The sequence below is a fragment of the Salvelinus alpinus genome, chromosome 29 (assembly GCF_045679555.1).
Source record: "Salvelinus alpinus chromosome 29, SLU_Salpinus.1, whole genome shotgun sequence".
Lineage (NCBI taxonomy): Eukaryota > Metazoa > Chordata > Actinopteri > Salmoniformes > Salmonidae > Salvelinus > Salvelinus alpinus.
The window spans coordinates 17142206-17165380 of record NC_092114.1 but is presented as its reverse complement, the minus strand read 5'-3'; the positions used below and the strand labels follow the sequence as shown (position 1 = coordinate 17165380).

At 44.9% G+C, this 23175-nt stretch overlaps 2 protein-coding genes across 2 annotated transcripts; both read right to left on the bottom strand.

The window, feature by feature from the left end:
- Positions 1-483: 483 nt before the first annotated feature.
- On the bottom strand, positions 484-6998 carry LOC139559166 (small nuclear ribonucleoprotein Sm D1). The gene is made up of 4 exons (XM_071374932.1): positions 6595-6998; positions 5598-5674; positions 5115-5306; positions 484-721 (listed from the first exon to the last, which is right to left on the bottom strand). Exons 1-4 carry the CDS (start codon positions 6606-6608, stop codon positions 645-647), a joined length of 360 nt encoding a protein of 119 aa, XP_071231033.1. The 5' UTR covers positions 6609-6998; the 3' UTR covers positions 484-644.
- A 13772-nt stretch (positions 6999-20770) lies between these two features.
- LOC139559164 (receptor-transporting protein 3-like) lies at positions 20771-22886 on the bottom strand. Its single transcript, XM_071374931.1, has 3 exons — positions 22453-22886; positions 21987-22152; positions 20771-21485 (listed from the first exon to the last, which is right to left on the bottom strand). The coding sequence occupies exons 1-3, from the start codon at positions 22460-22462 to the stop codon at positions 21056-21058; spliced, it is 606 nt and encodes a 201-aa protein (XP_071231032.1). The 5' UTR covers positions 22463-22886; the 3' UTR covers positions 20771-21055.
- Positions 22887-23175: the final 289 nt, after the last annotated feature.

Below are 23175 nucleotides of genomic sequence, written 5' to 3'. Positions count from 1 at the left end.
TTCCCTTACTAACCATCAATAAAAAATGTAATCTAAACAGGGCAACGTTTCCACATACAGTTCATCTGCACGATAAGAGACAATCGTGTTATTGTATGTCATTCCAAAGACCTGCGGCCCGTGCTGACCTCAACCAAAACGTGATCCATTGACATCTTACCATCCCGGGCCAGTATTTATCAGTGGCACTACGGATGGGTTACCAGCGGTGGTTATTGATGGACCAAAAAAATAAACTAGCCTCATCCACCATCCTGACCCGCCCTGTAAGCTTGCGAGATCAAGATGGTGGAACGAGGTTTTAGCACAAAGGATCAAATGTAACGTTTTCATGCAGCTGAATCATTCATTTACAAGATTAGATCCAGTCAGCCCACCCAAAAATGTTCCTCTGGAATAAAGCGTCCGACATGTTCAGATACAGTTCTGATCTACACAACGTGCACACCAACTAAAGAAAGGCAATAAAGCACAGACACTTAATTTGCTGTTCGTGTGAAACATCTTTAATGTACAAAATAAGAAAAATAAAAAACATGGCTCAGGATTCAAAAACGTTTCCTGAGAGAAACAAAAAAAAAGTGACAAAAAAACGTTGCTGTACAAACAGTAGGACATGACTGACATCTGCGTCGTCATGGCGATCATCTCCTGGGCCCTCCCCTGCCTCGGCCCCTCCCTCTGCCACGCCCTCTTCCTCTGCCCCTTCCACGCCCAGCCACTGGAGAGAGATTGAAGAGAGAGAGGGAGAGAAAGAGCGAGGGAAGAAATGATTAGAGATGAGTTACGCATCACAAATGTCTAGACTCTCCCATTCCTTGGGTCTTGTTTGTCTTTGTTGGGAGATGTCGCTGACTGAACAGCATTTGCCTCATCAATACATTAGGCGGAATTGCCCGTTTTGATTTAAGTCTGACGAAGCAAATCTTTGAAGGCGAGAACTCAGTCATCAGAAGGATGTAAGGCTGACTCCATTTAGTCAACAAGCTGTTGGTAAACCGAGATTCTTTTAGTCAAGCAGTAACCTACACGACACCAGTCTGATTCGCGCCCGTCTGAGTGGACTAAGCTATTGTGGAGGTCGCGGGGATGGCAACGTCCATCACTAAGACGTGCTGCTGAAATTGTATTTCAGGTTATATTACATAATGGTGCAACACTAATAAAAAAACAAAACTATTTTATAACAAATGCGCTGTCTCCTCTAACTCGTTGGATAGTGATTGCTGACCGCGGTTCTGAAACAGTGCGCTGTTTAATTGATGCCTTTTCCTAGACCACGTTGCTATGACCACATTGCTACGACCACATTGCTATGAGCATAACAGCAAAGCTAACCAGTATATTGGTGTTGAGAACAATGCTGTGGAGGTAGCAGATGTGAAAACAGCCCTTGCCTTAAATGTCTAAGAAAATGGGGGAAATGACATCTTAAACTTTGGTCTATAATCAGTAACCTACCTGTTCAATGTGCCTGGATTTAGAAGTCATCAATAGATAGAGCATTCAGAGAGTATTCAGACTACTTGACTTGTTCCACATTTTGTTAAGTTACAGCCTTATTCTAAAACGGATTACTTTATTTTTTTTCTTCCCCTCAGCTATCTACACACAATACCCCCATAATGACATCACAATACCCCCATAATGACATCACAATACCCACATAATGACATCACAATACCCCCCATAATGACAAAGCGGAAACAGGACAGATTTTTTTGTGTGCACGTTAATAAAAAAATAAATACTTCATTTACATAAGTATTCAGACCATTTGCTATGAGACTCAAAATTGAGCTCAGGTGCATCCTGTTTCCATTGATCATCCTTGAGATGTTTCTAGAACATGATTGGAGTCCACCTGTGGTAAATTCAATTGATTGGACATGATTTGCAAAGAGACACACCTGTCTATATAAAGGTCCCAAAGTTGACAGTGCATGTCAGAGCAAAAACCAAGCCATGATGTTGAAGGAATTGTCCGTAGAGCTCCGAGACAGGATTGTGTCGAGGCACAGATCTGGGGAAGGGTAACAACACATTTCTACAGCATTGAAGGTCCCCAGGAACAGTGGCCTCCATCATTCTTAAATGGAAGAAGTTTGGAATTACCAAGACTTCCTAGAGCTGGCCGCCCGGCCAAACTGAGCAATCGGGGGAGAAGGGCCTTGGTCAGGGAGGTGACCAAAAACCCAATGGTCACTGACAGAGAGCTAAAGGTCCTCTGTGGAGATGAGAGACCTTCCAGAAGGACAACCATCTCTGCAGCACTCCACCAATCAGGCATTTATGGTAGAGTGGCCAGACGGAAGCCACTCCTTAGTAAAAAGCACATGACAGCCCGCTTGGAGTTTGCCAAAAGGCACCTAAAGACTCTCGGACATTGAGAAACAAGATTCTCTGGTCTGATGAAACCAAGACTGAACTCTTTGGCCTGAAAGCCAAGCGTCATGTCTGAAGGAAACCTGGCACCATCCCTACGGTGAAGCATGATGGTTGCAGCATCAAGCTGTGGGGATGTTTTTCAGCAACAGGGACTGGGAGACTAGTCAGGAGAAGCAAAGATGAACAGAGTAAAGTACAGGGAGATCCTTGATGAAATCCGGAGCACTCTGGAGCAGGTTCTCAGACAGGGGAGAAGTGGCCAAGCGGCGAACATCTCTGTGCAGCAACTCTCCCCATCCAACCTGACAGAGCTTGAGAGGATCTGCAGAGAAGAACGGGAGAAACTCCCCAAATACAGGTGTGCCAAGGTTGTAGCGTCATACCCAAGACTCGAGGCTGTAATCACTGCCAAAGGTGCTTCAACAAAGTACTGAGTAAAGGGTCGGAATACTTATGTATATGTGATATTTCCATTAAAAAGCATCAGACAAGCTGAGTTGAATTGATTTAAAACACATAGGATGTGTATAAATGGACAAATAAGTTTAGATTTTTAAAAACCAATTTATTGTCTAAAAGAACAGACGACTCTTGGTCAATCAAGATTTTTGTGTGTGTCTAGGACAGTCCTATACAGATGCTATTCAACTCACCTAACCCTAACTCAGAACTAGGACAGTCCTATACAGATGCTATTCAACTCACCTAACCCTAACTCAGAACTGCTGTGGCTTGATAGAACCTCTAACCAGTGTGGGTATGAAATGGTTCACAGCCTCCAACTTTGAGTATGGCTGCTGTGGTTAGACTTAAAAATGTCTCAATACCCACCTTACATCACCCCAATTACTCAACCTAGTCACGATGACCTGCCGTTGATCCTATCCCCCACCATCTTCTTCAAAACAGTTTCTTCATTGCATATCTGAAGTGCAAGCTATTGTTAATCACTCCCTGTTCACAGTCACTTTGCACTAAAACTGCTATGGTGAAACCCCCTCTGAAGAACAGTAATCTAGATTCTTCAGCCAATCTCCAACCTTCTATTCTTAAGCAGAATTCTGGAAAAATTGGTGTTCAAATAGCAATTTTTTTATTTTTTTAAGTGACGACTATTTTTTATTATTATTATCAAATCTTGTTCCCATGCCGACCACAGCACAAAGACAGCCTTAGTTAAAGCAGGAAATGATCTTAGAGCCAACACAGATGCCAAACAGCTCTGACAAACTCTTGGATTTAAGTGCTGCATTTGACACGGTTGACCATGATGTCCTTCTGGACAGACTGGAGAGGTGGGTTGGCCTCTCCGGTCCAGTTCTAAAGGAGTTTAGGACCTATTTAACAGGTAGAGTGTTTTTGGTCACCATTGGTGAACGTAACTCAGAGAAAATCATGAGTTACATGAGACGTTCCACAAGGTTTGATTTTGTGTCCGGCACTGTTTATATACACACAGTACCAGTCAAATGTTTGTACACCTACTCATTCAAGGGTTTTGCTTTATTTTTTGTAATCCTACATTGTAGAATAATAGTGAAGACATCAAAACTATGAAATAACACATATAGAATCATGTAGTAACCCAAAAAAAGTGTTAAACAAATCAAAATATTTTATATTTGAGAGCAATTGGTCAATTGTAAAACATACAGAATGCTGCAGCACGGGTACTGACCAAGATCAGATGGAGAGAAACACATTACACTGGTTTAAAGGTCTCTGTACTGTAAAACACAGCATGCTGCAGGGTACTGACCAAGACCAGACAGAGAGAACACATTACACCGGTTTTAAGGTCTCTGCACTGGCTGCCTGTCAGTTTTAGAATACATTTGAAGATTCTTCTATTGGTTTTTAAAACAATCCACAATTGTGCACTACAATACATGTCTGACATGCTTTTAAGTCATGTACCCAGTAGGTCTCAAAGTCTTGGACCAAAAGGTATGGAAAGGCAGCCTTTAGTAATTATGCCCCCAGCCTCTGGAATAGCCTACCAGAGAACCCAAGGGGGGCAAAACTGTGGACATATTTAAAAGAGACCTTAAAATAAATATTTGTAGCTTTGCTTTTTCTTAGGGTGCTTTTTAGTCATTCGGTTTTTCATTCTTTAGTTTTTTTTCTTTCTTGTTTGTGGTGTAGTAAATGTTTCAGCTTTTATTTAAATGAGTTTTCCCACGTTGCATTCCATGTCTGAAATTTGCTGTATGAATAAAGTTTGATTTGAACTAGTTACAACATGTCTCAACTAGTGGTTTAACAGCCGTGGTCTTTGCTCATGGCCCTGAACCGCTGTAGTGAGTACAGGTTTCAGTTACAGCCAAACGACCGAACACCTGACTGAATTCACCTGAAAGTCTTTGGCTAGCCAACTCTGGGCTGGGTTGGTTCTGGGCTGGCACAAAAGCCTTCACAGTCTATACCAGGGGAACTAAACTCTGATCCTACGAGGTCCGGAACCTGCTGGGTCTCTCTTCTAACTGACAATTCATTATACACCTGGTGTCCCAGGTCTAACTCAGTCTCTGATTAGAACAGAACAATGAAAGAAATGCTGTGGAACTGGCTTTCGAGAAACAGGAATGAACTGACTTAGGTGGAATCTAAAAAGTATTCCTCGATTTCCCTCTGATCGCCAGAGGGAGGCAAGGACAGGAACCTTCGATATTCCACTGATATGTTGACCAGCCTCACCCCTCCTCCCAGTCTCCTTGTATACTCACCAGCCTCTCTCTTCTTGGACTTGACCTTGGGTTCAATGTCGACCAGCAGGGTGTCCAGTGGCAGACTGTCCGGCAGGATGAAGTATCTGATGTTGTTGCCACGGATACTGAGGCTCTCCAGCTGGGTGGGCTCGCGGTTCTTCAGAGTCATCTTCACCGCCTTCAGGTGAGTGTTCATACTCACATCCACACCTGAGGCACACAGTTAATGACCATTGTTAATGTTACGGTAATGCACTCTCATTCACACCTACCCTACTCATAGGTGTCTGACAAAAAAGCGCCAACTTTAATCTAACCGTGGAGTTTCCTAATAAAAACATCACTTGCGACAACAGGCTACAATAGTAAACATTGTTTGGACTGAGCAGCTACAGCACCCTAAACTTGACTTTTGTCCTTGTTTACATTGGATGCATCTCAATAGTCCTAAGTGGAGGTGTAGCCATTTTTCAGCCAGACATGAGGGCACATGGTCCATACCCGTGATAGTTCCATGGACCTGGGTTCCATTCTTCAGCTCAATGGTCACAGTCTCATGGCTGAGTTTCATCAAAAAACTACAGGAGGGAAAAAAACGGCTTGGTTATGAGTAGAGGCAATGCTATATGAAACGCTGTCTAATCATGCTGTGAATATATCTCTTACTAACTTCACGAGCCATTGTTTTGACAAAAACGGGTTTAAAAACACGTTTTTATCCAGGGTCTCTTATTTTTCGCCTGTAGTCCATTCTAGACCACTCAGTAGGGTACCAAGTTCTCCCACTTCTACAGGCGGAAAATAGAAGACCCTGGATTAAAAACGTGTTTAAAACGCTTATTTGATAGCTAAGGACACATTCAACCCGACGAATCGTAAGTATTTTGGTGAAACCGAGTAGTTTAGATTGGGTTGATCAAGGACGCCAGGCTACGGAAGCTCCCGCAACGAGCCATCAATCTAAACAATGTAGGCTCGTTGCGGGACGAAGCAAGTGGTAAGTAGCTACTTAGTTTGCGGTGTGCAATGTCCAAAACAAACGAGAAAGATAAACACCAACCAGAACACTAGACAAGAGCACAACATTGTTATGAACTATTGTTGGTGGGGAAACCACCCAGGGCCCTGCCTGCACTGTGGTTTCCTAACTTACTGTTAGCAAGCTAACGTTAATAGCACGTTAGCGTATCAGTGGTTAGCCGATAACAATGGCGTATAGAAAGTCGCCAGGTAGTTCAACGGCAGTTGTACGATCGTGTTGCATATTATTTTCGCGGTTGAAAGCCCGTTCGTTATATACTGTAACAAAGAATAATTTAGCTAGTCGCTTTTGCATATCTCTCATGCAATCATATCAACTAACGTTAACTACTTTCCGCCTCAGAATCCAGCGAACAAGCTCGCGCTCTAAATCTAAATCAATCCAGCTACTCAACCCCATATTTTTCACCTTGCATTGAAGCATAAGACTAAATATTGATTTTTAGAATATGCTTACCGTACGAGTTTCATGTTGGTGATGGATTACAGACAAATCCTCCACCAAAGACAAAAAAAAATGACAGCGTACAAGTGGGATCACAGGCCGCTGTTGTATGAAATACGTTTTCTTTGCAGGATCACTGACGTCATAAAAACTCGACCGAACCAGGAAATGCAAAAAGAAAAGATGGGTGAACATTGCCTTCTAGTGGTTGATAGAAATGCATGACAGTAAAGATTGAGGCTTAAGTATGACGAGACTGATAGTATGAGCAAATGTTGGCGCACCTTAAATCAATGTTGTTTGTTTAATGAGGTTGTCCAACTCTCATGTTAAAAGCATTTATACTGTAACAAGAAGCACGTGTTCTATAGTGACAACATATGTAGTCGTCATCAATGAAATAAAAGTACATTGAAAGACATTTAGTTTTTTACAGTGTTTATTTTATTTTATTGAGAGTAAATTTATGTCTGATACTTTCATTCCGTGGCCACACATCGAACGTCGCTGTCTTTAATATGGGAATGTATCAAGTATCGTCTATGGAGTCGCAAATAACACCAATGTTTATGGTCGCCAGGGTTACAGTAATATAAAAAGCAGACGTCTGCGTTACAACCCCACTGGCCTCAAAACGTTAAAGTACCAAGAAAATACCAAACAAAGAAAAAAATTCAATAGAAACCTTATCGTGAACAAAATTGCGATAAACAAACAATTATCTTAACAATGGTGTCGTACAAAAATATAAAGTTTCCAAATCCATACTCCAGCGTTCCAGGTTATGGTTTGTATGATCTGTGCGCATCACGTTATACACTACTTCAGTACTAAAGTAACGTAAAGCATTTCGCTGCACCAGATAGAACATCTGCTGAACTGTGTACGTGACCAAAAACATTTTGATTTACTTCCGATGGTTATATTTACATTTGAGTCATTTAGCAGACGCTCTTATCCAGAGCAACGTACAGAGGCAATTAGGTTTAAATGCATTGCTCATGGGCACCAACATATTTTTCACATGGTCGGCTCGGGGATTCAAACCAGCGACCTTTCGGTTACTGGCCTAACGCTCTTAACCACTAGGCTGGTTGCACTCTAAACTTTAGAAAAGTGCCCTACACCCAACAGTGAAGTTAAACCATGATTGCCTTTTCTGCTTGATTTCTAAATCCAATCACTACTTTTATTAAGTAGAACACAACATGGCTTATTAGAATTAAATAAATGATTTCAGAATTTATATTATAATCTTGTATGCAGCAGATTCATCTCTATAAAGTAGACTACATTATAATCCTCCTAGCTACAGTCTCTATCAGATCTAATGTCTTTATTACACCAACACAATGCAAAGAACAGCCTCCTGTCCTGTACCTAGTCAAAGACCAGGGGCTGTATGTATCAAGCGTTTAAGAAGTGCTGATCTAGGATCAGTTTAGCCTTTTAGGTCATAATGAATTCGATTAAAGAGACAGGGGGGACCTGATCCTAGACCAGCATTGTGAAGCAATGAAAGGTGAAAAACAACCAAACAATAATATAAATATTCTTTGCACGTTGCTTGGAAAAAGGGGTTCGTCAATAAAAATGATTGAAAATAAAGGCACACTGATCAACTCAGCCATGGACTTAGTTTCTAAAGATTAGCCGTGTCAGTAGTTCTGATGTGGATAATTAAAGGTTGAATACAAACTAAAACAACTCGCCCTGGTCTTAGGCTGAGGCATACCACATACAGTCAGTCCATCAGTAGCAGAATGGATATTAAAGATAAAATCACTCATACACGATTGTGTTTAAACACACACCTCTCAGCTGCTCTGATCAACTCGGGTCACATGACCTGATCAGACCTGGGTCACACGACCTGATCAGACCTGGGTCATATGACCTGATTAGACCTGGGTCACATGACCTGATCAGACCTGGGTCACATGACCTGATCAGACCTGGGTCACATGACCTGATCAGACCTGGGTCACATGACCTGATCAGACCTGGGTCACATGACCTGATCAGACCTGGGTCACATGACCTGATTAGACCTGGGTCACATGACCTGATCAGACCTGGGTCACATGACCTGATTAGACCTGGGTCACATGACCTGATCAGACCTGGGATCAGACCTGGGTCACATGACCTGATCAGACCTGGGTCACAAGACCTGATCAGACCTGGGTCACATATATGTATTTGCGCTCTGTGCCCAGCAAGCTAAATCAAGTGGACACTCCATGTTTGATGTCAGACATTTTTCCTACCCTTTTCATCCCTTAATCTTCTCTACTCTCGCGGATAATGCTGTTAATCATTCTCAGTCTGATAATGCTGTTAATCATTCTCAGTCTGATAAATCTGTTTAACATTCTCTCTCTCTCTCCATCTCTGTCACTGTTGATGATCATTACCTCCCACTCTCCCCCTCTCTTCCTCCCTGTCTCTGTCATTTGTCCATCTGTTGTCACACCAGGTGAACTTGCTCCTCCCACTCCGCAGGTAATTGGTCCTCCACTAGCTGGGGGGTGAGGCTTGAGTCCATCTCAGTGGGAGTGAGATTGTCATCTCCACAGTGTGAGTGTGTGTGTGTGTCCACTACGTTCTGCGCCAGGTCCGACACACACCCCGTGTCCACACACTCCTCACCCTCACAACACTCCAGATCTAGAGTGCTGGGTCTTTTAACCTCCAGGCTGCCCACGGGGCAGGGGGAGCCAGCCTGTCCCCTCCCCGCATCACCCTCTCCCTCCTGGGCCGGCCGTAGTTCATCTGTGGCCTTCACGCTGGAACTGACATGGGAGTCAGGAGGGGAATGACTCTTTGGGTCCCCACCGTGATGGACCATATCAGTATTCTGCAGCTGCCTCATGAAAACAAAAATGATATTTTTGGTCGTAATTTAAGATTAGGGTTCGCAGTGTGTTTAAGGTTGGGGTTAAAGTTCTGATTTGATGACTGTGTGGCTGTGCCAGCTAGGGACCACGATGCAGAGCTGCCTCCAGAACGCAGATTCATGACAACAAAACGCTAACCTGCGTAGGGGTGCTCCTCACCTCTTTGCGGCGCAGCATGCTGCTGGGTGTGTGTGTGTCGGTGTGATGTGAGAACACCATCATGGCTTCGAGGCGCAGGGCCAGGTGTGTGTGCTGCTGTCTCTCCGCGTGATCACACAGGGTTAACTTCTCCTCGTCCTCAACAAACAGGTTTGACCCGGCCTGGACAAGGAGCTAACAATACACATAACACAACACAACACACACAACACAATACACACAACACACACAACACAACACACACAACACAACACACACAACAGGAGGGAGAGGAGATGCAAAACCCATCATCAGCCACAATTCAACTCCTCAGAACCAATACCCATAATAACAGTCTCTCTCTCTCTCTCTCTCTCCCTCTCTCTCTCTCTCTCTTACCTCTACAGTCTCTCTCTCTCACCTCTACAGTCCCTCTCTCTCTCTTACCTCTACAGTCTCTCTCTCTCACCTCTACAGTCCCTCTCTCTCTCTTACCTCTACAGTCTCTCTCTCTCTCACCTCTACAGTCCCTCTCTTTCTCTCTCTTACCTCTACTGTCTCTCTCTCTTACCTCTACAGTCTCTCTCTCTCTCTCTCTTACCTCTACAGTCTCTCTCTTTCTCTCTCACCTCTACAGTCTCTCTCTCTTCCCTCTACAGTCTCCCTCTCTTACCTCTACTGTCTCTCTCTCTTACCTCTACAGTCTCTCTCTCTCTCTCTCACCTCTACAGTCTCTCTCTCTTCCCTCTACTGTCTCTCTCTCTTACCTCTACAGTCTCTCTCTCTCTCTCTCTTACCTCTACAGTCTCTCTCTTTCTCTCTCACCTCTACAGTCTCTCTCTCTTACCTCTACAGTCTCTCTCTCTTCCCTCTACAGTCTCCCTCTCTTACCTCTACTGTCTCTCTCTCTTACCTCTACAGTCTCTCTCTCTCTCTCTCACCTCTACAGTCTCTCTCTCTTCCCTCTACAGTCTCTCTCTCTCTTACCTCTACAGTCTCTCTCTTTCTCTCTCACCTCTACAGTCTCTCTCTCTTCCCTCTACAGTCTCTCTCTCTTTCCTCTACAGTCTCTCTCTCTTACCTCTACAGTCTCTCTCTCTCACCTCTACAGTCTCTCTCTCTCTCTTACCTCTACAGTCTCTGTACACTTAGGTTGGAGTCATTAAAACTAGTTTTTCAACCACTCCACAAATGTCTTGTTAACAAACTATAGTTTTGGCAAGTCGGTTAGAACATCTACTTAGTGCATGACACAAGTCTTTTTCCAACAATTGTTTACAGACAGATTATTTCACTTATAATTCACTGTATCACAATTCCAGTGGGTCAGAAGTTAACATACACTAAGTTGACTGTGCCTTTAAACAGCTTGGAAAATTCCAGAAAATTATGTCATGGCTTTAGAAGCTTCTGATAGACTAATTGCTCTAACACTAACTACTAGGCAGGTAGCCTAGTGGTTCGAGCGTTGGACTAGTAACCGAAAGGTTGCAAGATCGAATCCCCGAGCTGACAAGGTAAAAATCTGTCATTCTGCCCCTGAACAAGGCAGTTAACCCACTGTTCCTAGGCCGTCATTGTAAATAAGAATTTGTTCTGAACTGCTTGCCTAGTTAAATACAGGTTAAAAAAACAAAAGAAACTCAGTGCCTCTTTACTTGACATCATGGGAAAATCAAAAGAAATCAGTCAAGACCTCAGAAAAAGAATTGTAGACCTCCACAAGTCTGGTTTATCCTTGGGAGCAATTTCCAAACGCCTGAAGGTACCACGTTCATCTGTACTAACAGTCGTATGCAAGTATAAACACCATGGGACCACGCAGCCGTCATACCGCTCAGGAAGGAGACGCGTTCTGTCTCCTAGAGATGAACGTACTTTGGTGCGAAAAGTGTAAATCAATCCCAGAACAACAGCAAAGGACCTTGTGAAGATGCTGGAGGAAACAGGTACAAAAGTATCTATATCCACAGTAAAACGAGTCCTATATCGACATAACCTGAAAGGCCGCTCAGAAAGGAAGAAGCCACTGCTCCAAAACCGCCATAGTCATGGGTGAACAGGGAGTACAGGAGGTGACTAAGCACGCACCCCTGAGGGGCCCCCATGTTGAGGGTCAGTGTGGCGGGTGTGTTGTTGCCTACCGTCACCACCTGGGGGCGTCCAGGATCCAGTTGCAGAGGGAGGTGTTCAGTCCCAGGGTCCTGTTGCAGAGGGAGGTGTTCAGTCCCAGGGTCCAGTTGCAGAGGGTGGTGTTCAGTCCCAGGGTCCTGTTGCAGAGGGTGGTGTTCAGTCCCAGGGTCCTGTTGCAGAGGGTGGTGTTCAGTCCCAGGGTCCTGTTGCAGAGGGTGGTGTTCAGTCCCAGGGTCCTGTTGCAGAGGGTGGTGTTCAGTCCCAGGGTCCTGTTGCAGAGGGAGGTATTCAGTCCCAGGGTCCTGTTGCAGAGGGTGGTGTTCAGTCCCAGGGTCCAGTTGCAGAGGGTGGTGTTCAGTCCCAGGGTCCTGTTGCAGAGGGTGGTGTTCAGTCCCAGGGTCCTGTTGCAGAGGGAGGTATTCAGTCCCAGGGTCCTGTTGCAGAGGGTGGTGTTCAGTTCCCAGGGTCCTGTGCTTAGTGATGCGCTCGGGGGGCACTATGGTGTTGAACGCTGAGCTGTAGTCAATAAGCAACATTATCACATAGGTGTTATTGTCTACCCTGTTGTCTAGTCACTTTACCCCTACCTATATGTACACATCTACCTCAATTACCTTGTACGCCTACATATCGACTCATTACTGGTGCCCCGTGTATATAGCCTAGTTATCATTACTCATTGTGTATTTATTCCTCCTTGTGTATGTAGCCTAGTTATCATTACTCATTGTGTATTTATTCCTCCTTGTGTATGTAGCCTAGTTATCATTACTCATTGTGTATTTATTCCTCCTTGTGTATATAGCCTAGTTATCATTACTCATCGACTCATTACTGGTACCCCGTGTATATAGCCTAGTTATCATTACTCATCGACTCATTACTGGTACCCTGTGTATATAGCCTAGTTATCATTACTCATCGACTCATTACTGGTACCCTGTGTATATAGCCTAGTTATCATTACTCATCGACTCATTACTGGTACCCCGTGTATATAGCCTAGTTATCATTACTCATTGACTCATTACTGGTACCCCGTGTATATAGCCTAGTTATCATTACTCATTGACTCATTACTGGTACCCCGTGTATATAGCCTAGTTATCATTACTCATCGACTCATTACTGGTACCCTGTGTATATAGCCTAGTTATCATTACTCATCGACTCATTACTGGTACCCTGTGTATATAGCCTAGTTATCATTACTCATCGACTCATTACTGGTACCCTGTGTATATAGCCTAGTTATCATTACTCATCGACTCATTACTGGTACCCTGTGTATATAGCCTAGTTATCATTACTCATCGACTCATTACTGGTACCCTGTGTATATAGCCTAGTTATCATTACTCATCGACTCATTACTGGTACCCTGTGTATATAGCCTAGTTATCATTACTCATCGACTCATTACTGGTACCCTGTGTATATAGCCTAGTTATCATTACTCATTGTGTATTTATTCCTCCTTGTGTATGTAGCCTAGTTATCATTACTCATTGTGTTTTTATTCCTCCTTGTGTATATAGCCTAGTTATCATTACTCATTGTGTTATCATTCCTCCTTGTGTATATAGCCTAGTTATCATTACTCATTGTGTTTTTATTCCTCCTTGTGTATATATATTTCTAGAATTGTTCTTGTTTTCTCTCTGCATTGATGGGAAGGGCCTGTAAGTCAGCATTTCACAGCTAGTCTACACATGTTGTTTACAAAGCATATAACCAATAAAATTGGATTTGATTTGATTAAAGTGACTAGTGTTCAATGCCTCTATGTACATAGGGCATCAGTCTCTAAGGTGCAGGGCAGGGTACCAGGTGGCCGGTTAATGATGACTGTCTAACAGTCTGATGGAGATAGAAGCTGTTTATCAGTCTCGCTGTCCCAGCTTTTATGCACCTGTACTGTCTCCTCTTTCTAGATGGTAGTGGGGTGAAGAGGTCGTGGCTTGGGTGTCTGAGGTCCTTGATGATCTTCTTGACCTCCCTGTGACACTAGGTACTGTAGATGTCCTGGAGGGGAAGGCACCGTGCCCCGGTGATGCATTGGCCTGCCACATCCTCTAAAGAGCCCTGTGGTTGTGGGCGGTGCAGTCGCCGTACCAGGCTGTGATACAGACCGACAGAATGCTCTCATGTGTAGAGGTTTGTGAGGGACTTAAGGGCCCAAGCCAAATATCTTCAGCCTCCTGAGGTTGAAGAAGTGCTGTTGTGCCTTTTCCAAGCTGTAGGAGGGACCATTTCATGTCCTCCGTGATGTGCACACAGAGGAACTTGAAGCTTCACTGCGGCCCTGTCGATGTGGATGGGGGGGGGGGGGGTGCTCTCTCTGCTGTCTCCTGTAAGCCACGATCAGCTCCTTCGTTTTGTTGACATTGAGGGAGAGGTAATTTGTACAGGAGAGGACTGAGCACGCACCCCTGTGGGGCCCCCGTGTTGAGGACCACCTGGGGTCGGCCCATCAGGAAGTCTAGGACCCAGTTCCACAGGGAATAAATCTTGGCTGATTTATTTTGATTTTCCCATGATGTCAAGCAAAGAGGCACTGAGTTTGAAGGTAGGCCTTGAAATACATCCACAAGTACACCTCCAATTGACTCAAATTATGTAAATTAGCCTATCAGAAGCTTCTAAAGCCATGACATAATTTTCTGGAATTTTCCAAGCTGTTTAAAGGCACAGTCACCTTAATGTATGTAAACTTCTGACCCACTGGAATTGTGATACAGTGAATTATAAGTGAAATAATCTGTCTGTAAACAATTGTTGGAAAAATTACTTGTGTCACGCACAAAGTAGATGTTCTAACCGACTTGCCAAAACTATAGTTTGTTAACAAGACATTTGTGGAGTTGTTGAAAAACTCGTTTTAATGACTCCAACCTAAGTGTACAGAGACTGTAGAGGTAAGAGAAACTTACACAAACTTCTACAGATGCACAATCGAGAGCATCCTGTCAGGCTGTATCCCCGCCTGGTACGGCAACTGCTCCGCCCACAACCGTAAGGCTCTCCAGAGGGTAGTGAGGTCTGCACAACGCATCACCGGGGGCAAACTATCTGCCCTCCAGGACACCTACACCACCCGATGTCACAGGAGGGCCATAAAGAACATCAAGGACAACAACCACCCGAGCCACTGCCTGTTCACCCCGCTATCATCCAGAAGGCGAGGTCAGTACAGGTGCATCAAAGCAGGGACCGAGAGACTGAAAAACAGCTTCTATCTCAAGGCCATCAGACTGTTAAACAGCCACCACTAACATTTAGTGGCCGCTGCCAACATACTGACTCAACTCCAGCCACTTTAATAATGGGAATTGATGGAAATTATGTAAAAATGTATCACTAGCCACTTTAAACAATGCCACTTAATATAATGTTTACATACCCTACATTACTCATCTCATATGTATATGTATATACTGTACTCTATATCATCTACTGCATCTTGCCATCTTTATGTAATACATGTATCACTAGCCACTTTAAACTATGCCACTTTATGTTTACATACCCTACATTACTCATCTCATATGTATAGACTGTACACTATACCATCTACTGCATCTTGCCTATGCCGTTCTGTACCATCACTCATTCATATATCTTTATGTACATATTCTTTATCCCTTTACACTTGTGTGTATAAGGTAGTAGTTGTGGAATTGTTAGGTTAGATTACTTGTTGGTTATTACTGCATTGTCGGAACTAGAAGCACAAGCATTTCGCTACACTCGCATTAACATCTGCTAACCATGTGTATGTGACAAATAACATTTGATTTGATTTGATTTTGAATGCATTTCAATTAACAGGTTGTTAAAGTTAATTTGTGGATTTTCTTTCCTTCTTAATGCGTTTTAGCCAATCACTTGTGTTGTGACAAGGTAGGCGTGGTATACAGAAGATGGCCCTATTTGGTAAAATATCAGGTCCATGTTATGGCAAGAACAGCTCAAATAAGCAAAGAGAAATGACAGTCCATCATTACTTAAAGACATGAAGGTCAGTCAGTGCGGAACATTTCAAGAACTTTGAACGTTTCTTCAAGTGCAGTCGCAAAAATCATCAAGGGCTATGATGGAACTGGCTCTCATGAGGACCGCCACAGGAAAGGAAGACCCAGAGTTACCTCTGCTGCAGAGGATAAGTTCATTAGAGTTACCAGCCTCAGAAATTGCAGCCCAAATAAATGCTTCACAGAGTTCAAGTAACGGACACATCTCAACATCAACTGTTCAGAGGAGACTGGGTGAATCAAGGCTTCATGGTCGAATTGCTGCAAAGAAACCACTACCAAAGGACACCAATAAGAAGAAGAGACTTGCTTGGGCCAAGAAACATGAGCAATGGACATTAGACAGGTGGAAATCTGTCCTTTGGTCTGATGAGTGCAAATTTGTGATTTTTGGTTCCAACCGCTGTGTCTTTGAGTCACAGAGTAGGTGAACGGATGATCTCAGCATGTGTGGTTCCCACCGTGAAGCATGGAGGAGACGTGACGGTGTGCTTTGCTGGTGACACTGTCTGTGATTTATTTATAATTCAAGGCAAACTTAACCAGCATGGCTACCACAGAATTCTACAGCGATATGCCATCCCATCTGGTTTGCGCTTAGTCGGACAATCATTTGTTTTTCAACAGGACAAATGACCCAACACACCTCCAGGCTGTGTAAGGTCTATTTGACCAAGGAGAGTGATGGAGTGCTGCATCAGATGACCTGGCCTCCACAATCACCTGACCTCAACCCAATTGAGATGGTTTGGGATGAGTTGGACTGCATATGTGGGAACGCCTTCAAGACGGTTGGAAAAACATTCCAGGTGGAGCTGGTTGTGAGAATGCCAAGAGTGTACAAAGCTGCTATCAAGGCAAAGGGTGGCTACTTTGGAGAATATAAAATATAAAATGTATTTTGATTTGTTTAACACTTTTTTGATTACTACATGATTCCATGTGTTATTTCCTACTTGATGTCTTCACTACTATTTTACAATGTAGAAAATAGTAAAAATAAAGAAAAACCCTTGAATGACTGAAATATCATATTTACATAAGTATTCAGACCCTTTACTCAGTACTTTGTTGAAGCACCTTTGGCAGCGATTACAGCCTTGAGTCTTGTTGGGTATGACGCTACAAGCTTGGTACACCTGTATTTAGGGAGTTTCTCCCGTTCTTCTCTGCAGATCCTCTCAAGCTCTGTCAGGTTGGATGGGGAGCGTCGCTGCACAGCTATTTTCAGGTCTCCAGAGATGTTCGATCGGGTTCAAGTCTGAGCTCTGGCTTGGCACTCATGGACATTCAGAGACTTGTCCCAAACCCACTCCTGTGTTGTCTTGGCTGTGTGATTAGGGTCGTTGTCCTGTTGGAAGGTGAACCTTTACCCCAGTCTAAGGTTGTGAGCGCTCTGGAGCAGATTTGCATCAAGGATCTCTCTGTACTTTGTTCCGTTCATCTTTCCCTCGATCCTGATTCCCAGTCCCTGCGCTGAAAAACATCCCCACAGCATGATGCTGCCACCACCATGCTTCACCGTAGGGATGGTGCCAGGTTTCCTCCAGACGTGAAGCTTGGCATTCTGGCAAAAGAGTTCAACCTTGGTTTCATCAGACCAGAGAATCTTGTTTCTCATAGTCTGAGAGTCTTTAGGTGCCTTTTGGCAAACTCCAAGCGGGCTATCATGTGCCTTGCTGAGGAATGGCTTCCGTCTGGCCACTCTACCATAAATGCCTGATTGGTGAAGTGCTGCAGATTGGTGGAGTGCTGCAGAGATGGTTTTCCTTCTGGAAGGTTATCTCATCTCCACAGAGGAACTCTGGAGTTCTGTCAGAGTGACCATCGGGTTCTTGGTCACCAAGGCCCTTCTCCCCCAATTGCACAGTTTGGCCCGGGCGGCCAGCTCTAGGAAGAGTCTTGGTGGTTCTAAAATTCTTCCATTTAAGAATGATGGAGGCCACTGTGTTCTTGGGGACCTTCAATGCTGCAGACATTTTTTGGTACCCTTCCCCAGATCTGTTTCTCCACACAATCCTGTCTCGGAGCTCTACGGACAATTCCTTTGTCCTCATGGCTTGGTTTTTGCTCTGACATGCACTGTCAACTGTGGGACCTTATATAGACAGGTTAGTGCCTTTCCAAATCATGTCCAATCAATTGAATTTACCACAGGTGATCTCCAATCAAGTTGTAGAAACATCTCAATGATGTTCTCTTCACCTCCCTCTCCCCTTCTCTTCACCTCCCTCTCCCCTTCTCTTCACCTCCCTCTCCCCTTCTCTTCACCTCCCTCTCCCCTTCTCTTCACCTCCCTCTCCCCTTCTCTTCACCTCCCTCTCCCCTTCTCTTCACCTCCCTCTCCCCTTCTCTTCACCTCCCTCTCCTCTTCTCTTCACCTCCCTCTCCCCTTCTCTTCACCTCCCTCTCCTCTTCTCTTCACCTCCCTCTCCCCTTCTCTTCACCTCCCTCTCCTCTTCTCTTCACCTCCCTCTCCCCTTCTCTTCACCTCCCTCTCCCCTTCTCTTCACCTCCCTCTCCTCTTCTCTTCACCTCCCTCTCCCCTTCTCTTCACCTCCCTCTCCCCTTCTCTTCACCTCCCTCTCCTCTTCTCTTCACCTCCCTCTCCCCTTCTCTTCACCTCCCTCTCCCCTTCTCTTCACCTCCCTCTCCCCTTCTCTTCACCTCCCTCTCCCCTTCTCTTCACCTCCCTCTCCCCTTCTCTTCACCTCCCTCTCCCCTTCTCTTCACCTCCCTCTCCCCTTCTCTTCACCTCCCTCTCCCCTTCTCTTCACCTCCCTCTCCCCTTCTCTTCACCTCCCTCTCCCCTTCTCTTCACCTCCCTCTCCCCTTCTCTTCACCTCCCTCTCCCCTTCTCTTCACCTCCCTCTCCCCTTCTCTTCACCTCCCTCTCCTCTTGTCTTCACCTCCCTCTCCCCTTCTCTTCACCTCCCTCTCCCCTTCTCTTCACCTCCCTCTCCCCTTCTCTTCACCTCCCTCTCCCCTTCTCTTCACCTCCCTCTCCTCTTCTCTTCACCTCCCTCTCCCCTTCTCTTCACCTCCCTCTCCCCTTCTCTTCACCTCCCTCTCCCCTTCTCTTCACCTCCTTCTCTTCACCTCCCTCTCCTCTTCTCATGTCAACAGCGTTATATCATCCTGACATGGATTCAAAACAAATCACAGTTTACCAAAATACCATAACAACCACTTTCCTTGGTGACATGGTGTGTTTACAACAGATAGCTTATAAGTGTTCATAACATAGCATTTATAACACAGTGTTCATAAGCTTATCATGGTGAAGTTGGCCCAACACATGTAGCTACTTCAATTTTCACACCATGGATGAAATCCCAAGAACAATACACAGTGTGCTAAGTGTCAGACTCTATAAAGAAATATGGAAAGTCACACACTCTAACTATGCTCCCAAAAGTTGAATGGGTATAGCAACCAACGTTTCGGCAACGCAGTGCCTTCTTCAGGGTTGAGGTTTAAGGATCAGACTCAACATAAGGGTTAGCTAGCTAGCTAAAAAAAACACCCTGTCTGACTCTGTATATGGTTGTGTCCAGGCAACACACCATGTAGCGGACTAAACTCCACTCCCCCATGTAGCCTAGCCTGGCTAATTGCTTTATTCCTTGGTCTCTGGCTCTTTCAACAGGCTAGCATGGACAGACTCTATCACTTGTTAGCTAGTGACTAACTAAGAATTATAATCATAGCCAGAGCTGTGTATTTCTGTCTATATGGCGTTGGTCATCGCTAGCTAGCTACATGGCTAATTAGTTAGTTACCCACCACCGTTCTGCTACAGAACTGGCTGACGTGAATATCTATATGTGATGCCAGGCTGGTTCAAACTGATGCCAGGCTGGTTCAAGCTGATGCCGGGCTGGTTCAAGCTGATGCCGGGCTGGTTCAAACTGATGCCGGGCTGGTTCAAGCTGATGCCGGGCTGGTTCAAGCTGATGCCGGGCTGGTTCAAGCTGATGCCGGGCTGGTTCAAGCTGATGCCGGGCTGGTTCAAGCTGATGCCGGGCTGGTTCAAGCTGATGCCGGGCTGGTTCAAACTGATGCCGGGCTGGTTCAAGCTGATGCCGGGCTGGTTCAAGCTGATGCCATGCTGGTTCAAGCTGATGCCGGGTTGGTTCAAGCTGATGCCAGGCTGGTTCAAGCTGATGCCAGGCTGGTTCAAGCTGCTGCCAGGCTGGTTCAAGCTGATGCCAGGCTGGTTCAAGCTGATGCCAGGCTGGTTCAAACTGATACCAGGCTGGTTCAAGCTGATGCCAGGCTGGTTCAAGCTGATGCCAGGCTGGTTCAAACTGATGCCAGGCTGGTTCAAACTGATGCCAGGCTGGTTCAAGCTGATGCCAGGCTGGTTCAAGCTGATGCCAGGCTGGTTCAAACTGATGCCAGGCTGGTTCAAGCTGATGCCAGGGCTGTTTATATTTTGGGGCAATTTTTTTGTTGTTGTATGGTTTAAATGGTAAGAGCTAGGTAGCTAGATACATAGAGAGTACATCGTTGTTGGCCTCTCAATTTAGTGTTGTTAAATCATTAAAGCTACCTAGCTACAACTGTCTAAAACAGCTAACGTTAGCTAACAAGCTAGCTAATGATACAGCATCTAGCTGATAGAATCTAACGTTACTTAGCTAGCTATCAATCTCCTACTTACACCACTATCGGTTCACTTGGTCACCAGTCGGACATCCAAACATTCACACGGGCAGAATACCGTTATTTCATTATTTTCCTTCTCGACTACCCACCATCCTCCTCTCTTTCTCTCCAACCTCAGTTATTCTGAGTGATGATTCGAGATGCTGCTGTTTCTGTTGTTATTGCTGCCAGGAAGAGGCATCATACGCATGCGCAGCACAAGCTGTCTCTGGCCACTTACACCTGATTGGTCAATAAATGTACTCGTCTCCGTGTACTCTGTCTCAAATTTGCCCAAACCATTGACATAAAAAACACTCGAAACACATGAAAGTCTTCCCATTTTGTATGTTTATTACACATAATACATGTTTACTACACAACTCCAAAGTACAAGTAAGTTATGGATAAAATATTAGGTCATTGCTATTGGCCAACGATAGTACATTACATTAGGCTACATAAAGATTGTATGGAGTCCATAGGCACAATACAGATAATGCTGTTCTTAATATTTTTACAACCAATTCTAGACAGCATTAGGATATACGTTCCCCCCACTGTCTCTCTGTCACACACACACACACACACACACACACACACACTCTCTCTTTTTCTCTACTCTTGACAGCAGATGCCCAGTCTGCAGGCTTCACACAGGGCTTTCTCATGGGGCCTCCTTGACACCTTCTCTGACCCATCCTCTTCTTCCTCCTCCTCCTCCTCTTCCTCATCCTCTTCCTCATCATCCTCCTCATCATCCTCCTCCTCATCATCCTCCTCATCTTCCTCATCATCCTCCTCATCATCCTCCTCATCCTCGTCGTAGCAGTTCTTCTTAATTTTTCCAAACAATCCAAGCAGTGCCTCCTCCACCTCGTCCTGGGAGAAACCTGGGAGTTCAAACTCTTCCCGGCAGCGTTTGCATGCCTGGCCGTACGGCCGCATCAGCACGGTCCCCCTGGCTGTCGTATCCCGCAGACGGTACCGGAACACTAGCACCACCCGCGCCGACCACCACGTCTTAGAGCACTCACCACACTGGAACCTGAGGGAGAGAGGTAGAGGGGTAGAGAGGGGGAGAGAGAGGGAGAGATGTGGAGGGGGAGGGGGAGAGGTGGAGAGAGGGGGAGAGAGAGGGAGAGATGTGGAGTGGGAGGGGGAGAGGTGGAGAGAGAGACGGGGACAGAGAGGGAGAGAGGGGGAGAGAGAGGGAGAGATGTGGAGGGGGAGGGGAGAGGTGGAGAGAGGGAGAGATGGGGAGAGGGGGAGGGGGAGAGGGGAGAGGTGGAGAGAGGGAGAGATGGAGGGGGAGAGGTGGAGAGAGAGACGGGACAGAGAGAGGAAGAGAGGGGGAGAGAGAGAGAGAGAGAGCATTTGAATGAAAGCATGTCTATCCGTACATTTTAGAGTGGTCAGTTTCCACTGGTGCTGCAGTGCCAATCGTCTGAAAGTGTGAGCTCTATGTGGAACTGAGTCGGGAAACCACAAGCATACACAACACATAACAAGCATAAAGACGATGACAGTATAAGAAAGAGATACCTACCGTCCATTGGCACAGTGGCTGTACACCCTCCATCCTCTCCTCCTCTCCTCCTCGGTGAGTGCTTCTGCCAGGCCATAGTTGAAGTGGAAGGCCCACTGGTCACTGCTGTCCAACTCCTCATCCAACATCTCCTCAAAACACTCTGACCACAGGGTGGGTGTCCAGTCTGGGTTACACACACACACACACACACACACACAATAACAAGCACGCACACACACATAGACAAACATACAAGCGCACGTACGCAAACAACACACACGCACTTAGACAGGACCGGACTGGTTCGGATAGTGCAGCAAGAGCTTAGCTATTAAATAACTTTCCTGATTAATGCATATAAATAGGCCTACTTCCTTTATGTAAATAAATAAATAAACAAACAAGCTAGATCACAGATCATATGTCCCAAAAAAATCTGCATAATAGGATAAAAGAAAGTACATTAAAAGTATTCACTGCCTACCTGTGCTCATGATCGTCAATGTCGGAGAACAAATGAAAACAAAATGCTGTTGAAGAACAAATTATCTGTTTGTGTGGTTATGATATTGTCCGGTGTGAGCTGAATATTTTATATGGTCCTGCTGGTATTCCCCTGACGTTGAGATTTGGAAAACGAAACTGACTGTCTGTTTTCTCTTCGCCACAGCCCAGTCCGTACGTAGTATGCAGTCTGTCACTGTGCCCGATTGAAGACCAGCCCTTCAGCACAGATTGTCCATTATATTTACCAGGGGACTCATGTATCAATATTGCGTAGAAACTATTCTAAAATATTACATTAAAAAAAGTGTAATTTATCAAACAATCCTACGAGCGTCATATGTACACCGATAGGAGATAACCATTAATAAATACAAATTGTTCTCAGCCTCAGTGCTCGTGCACGACCTAGGCTATTTGCATTTCGAAACGCCTCTATTTAACCATATATGGTGGAAATCATCCCTTTGAAGCCTGTGGGGAATATCCAGATTTTCTTTATACATTTATATATTTTTTAATCTTTTGTTCTTATTTATTTATATATTTTTTATTATTATTATATATTTTTTTGTGTAGAATATATATTTTTCCAGTACACGACACATTTACATAACGCACAGATGCACGCTACTCTTGGTGGCAGTAACATGCTGACCACACCGCTCTCATCGCGTGCGCAAGCGTTTCAACATAAATGTTA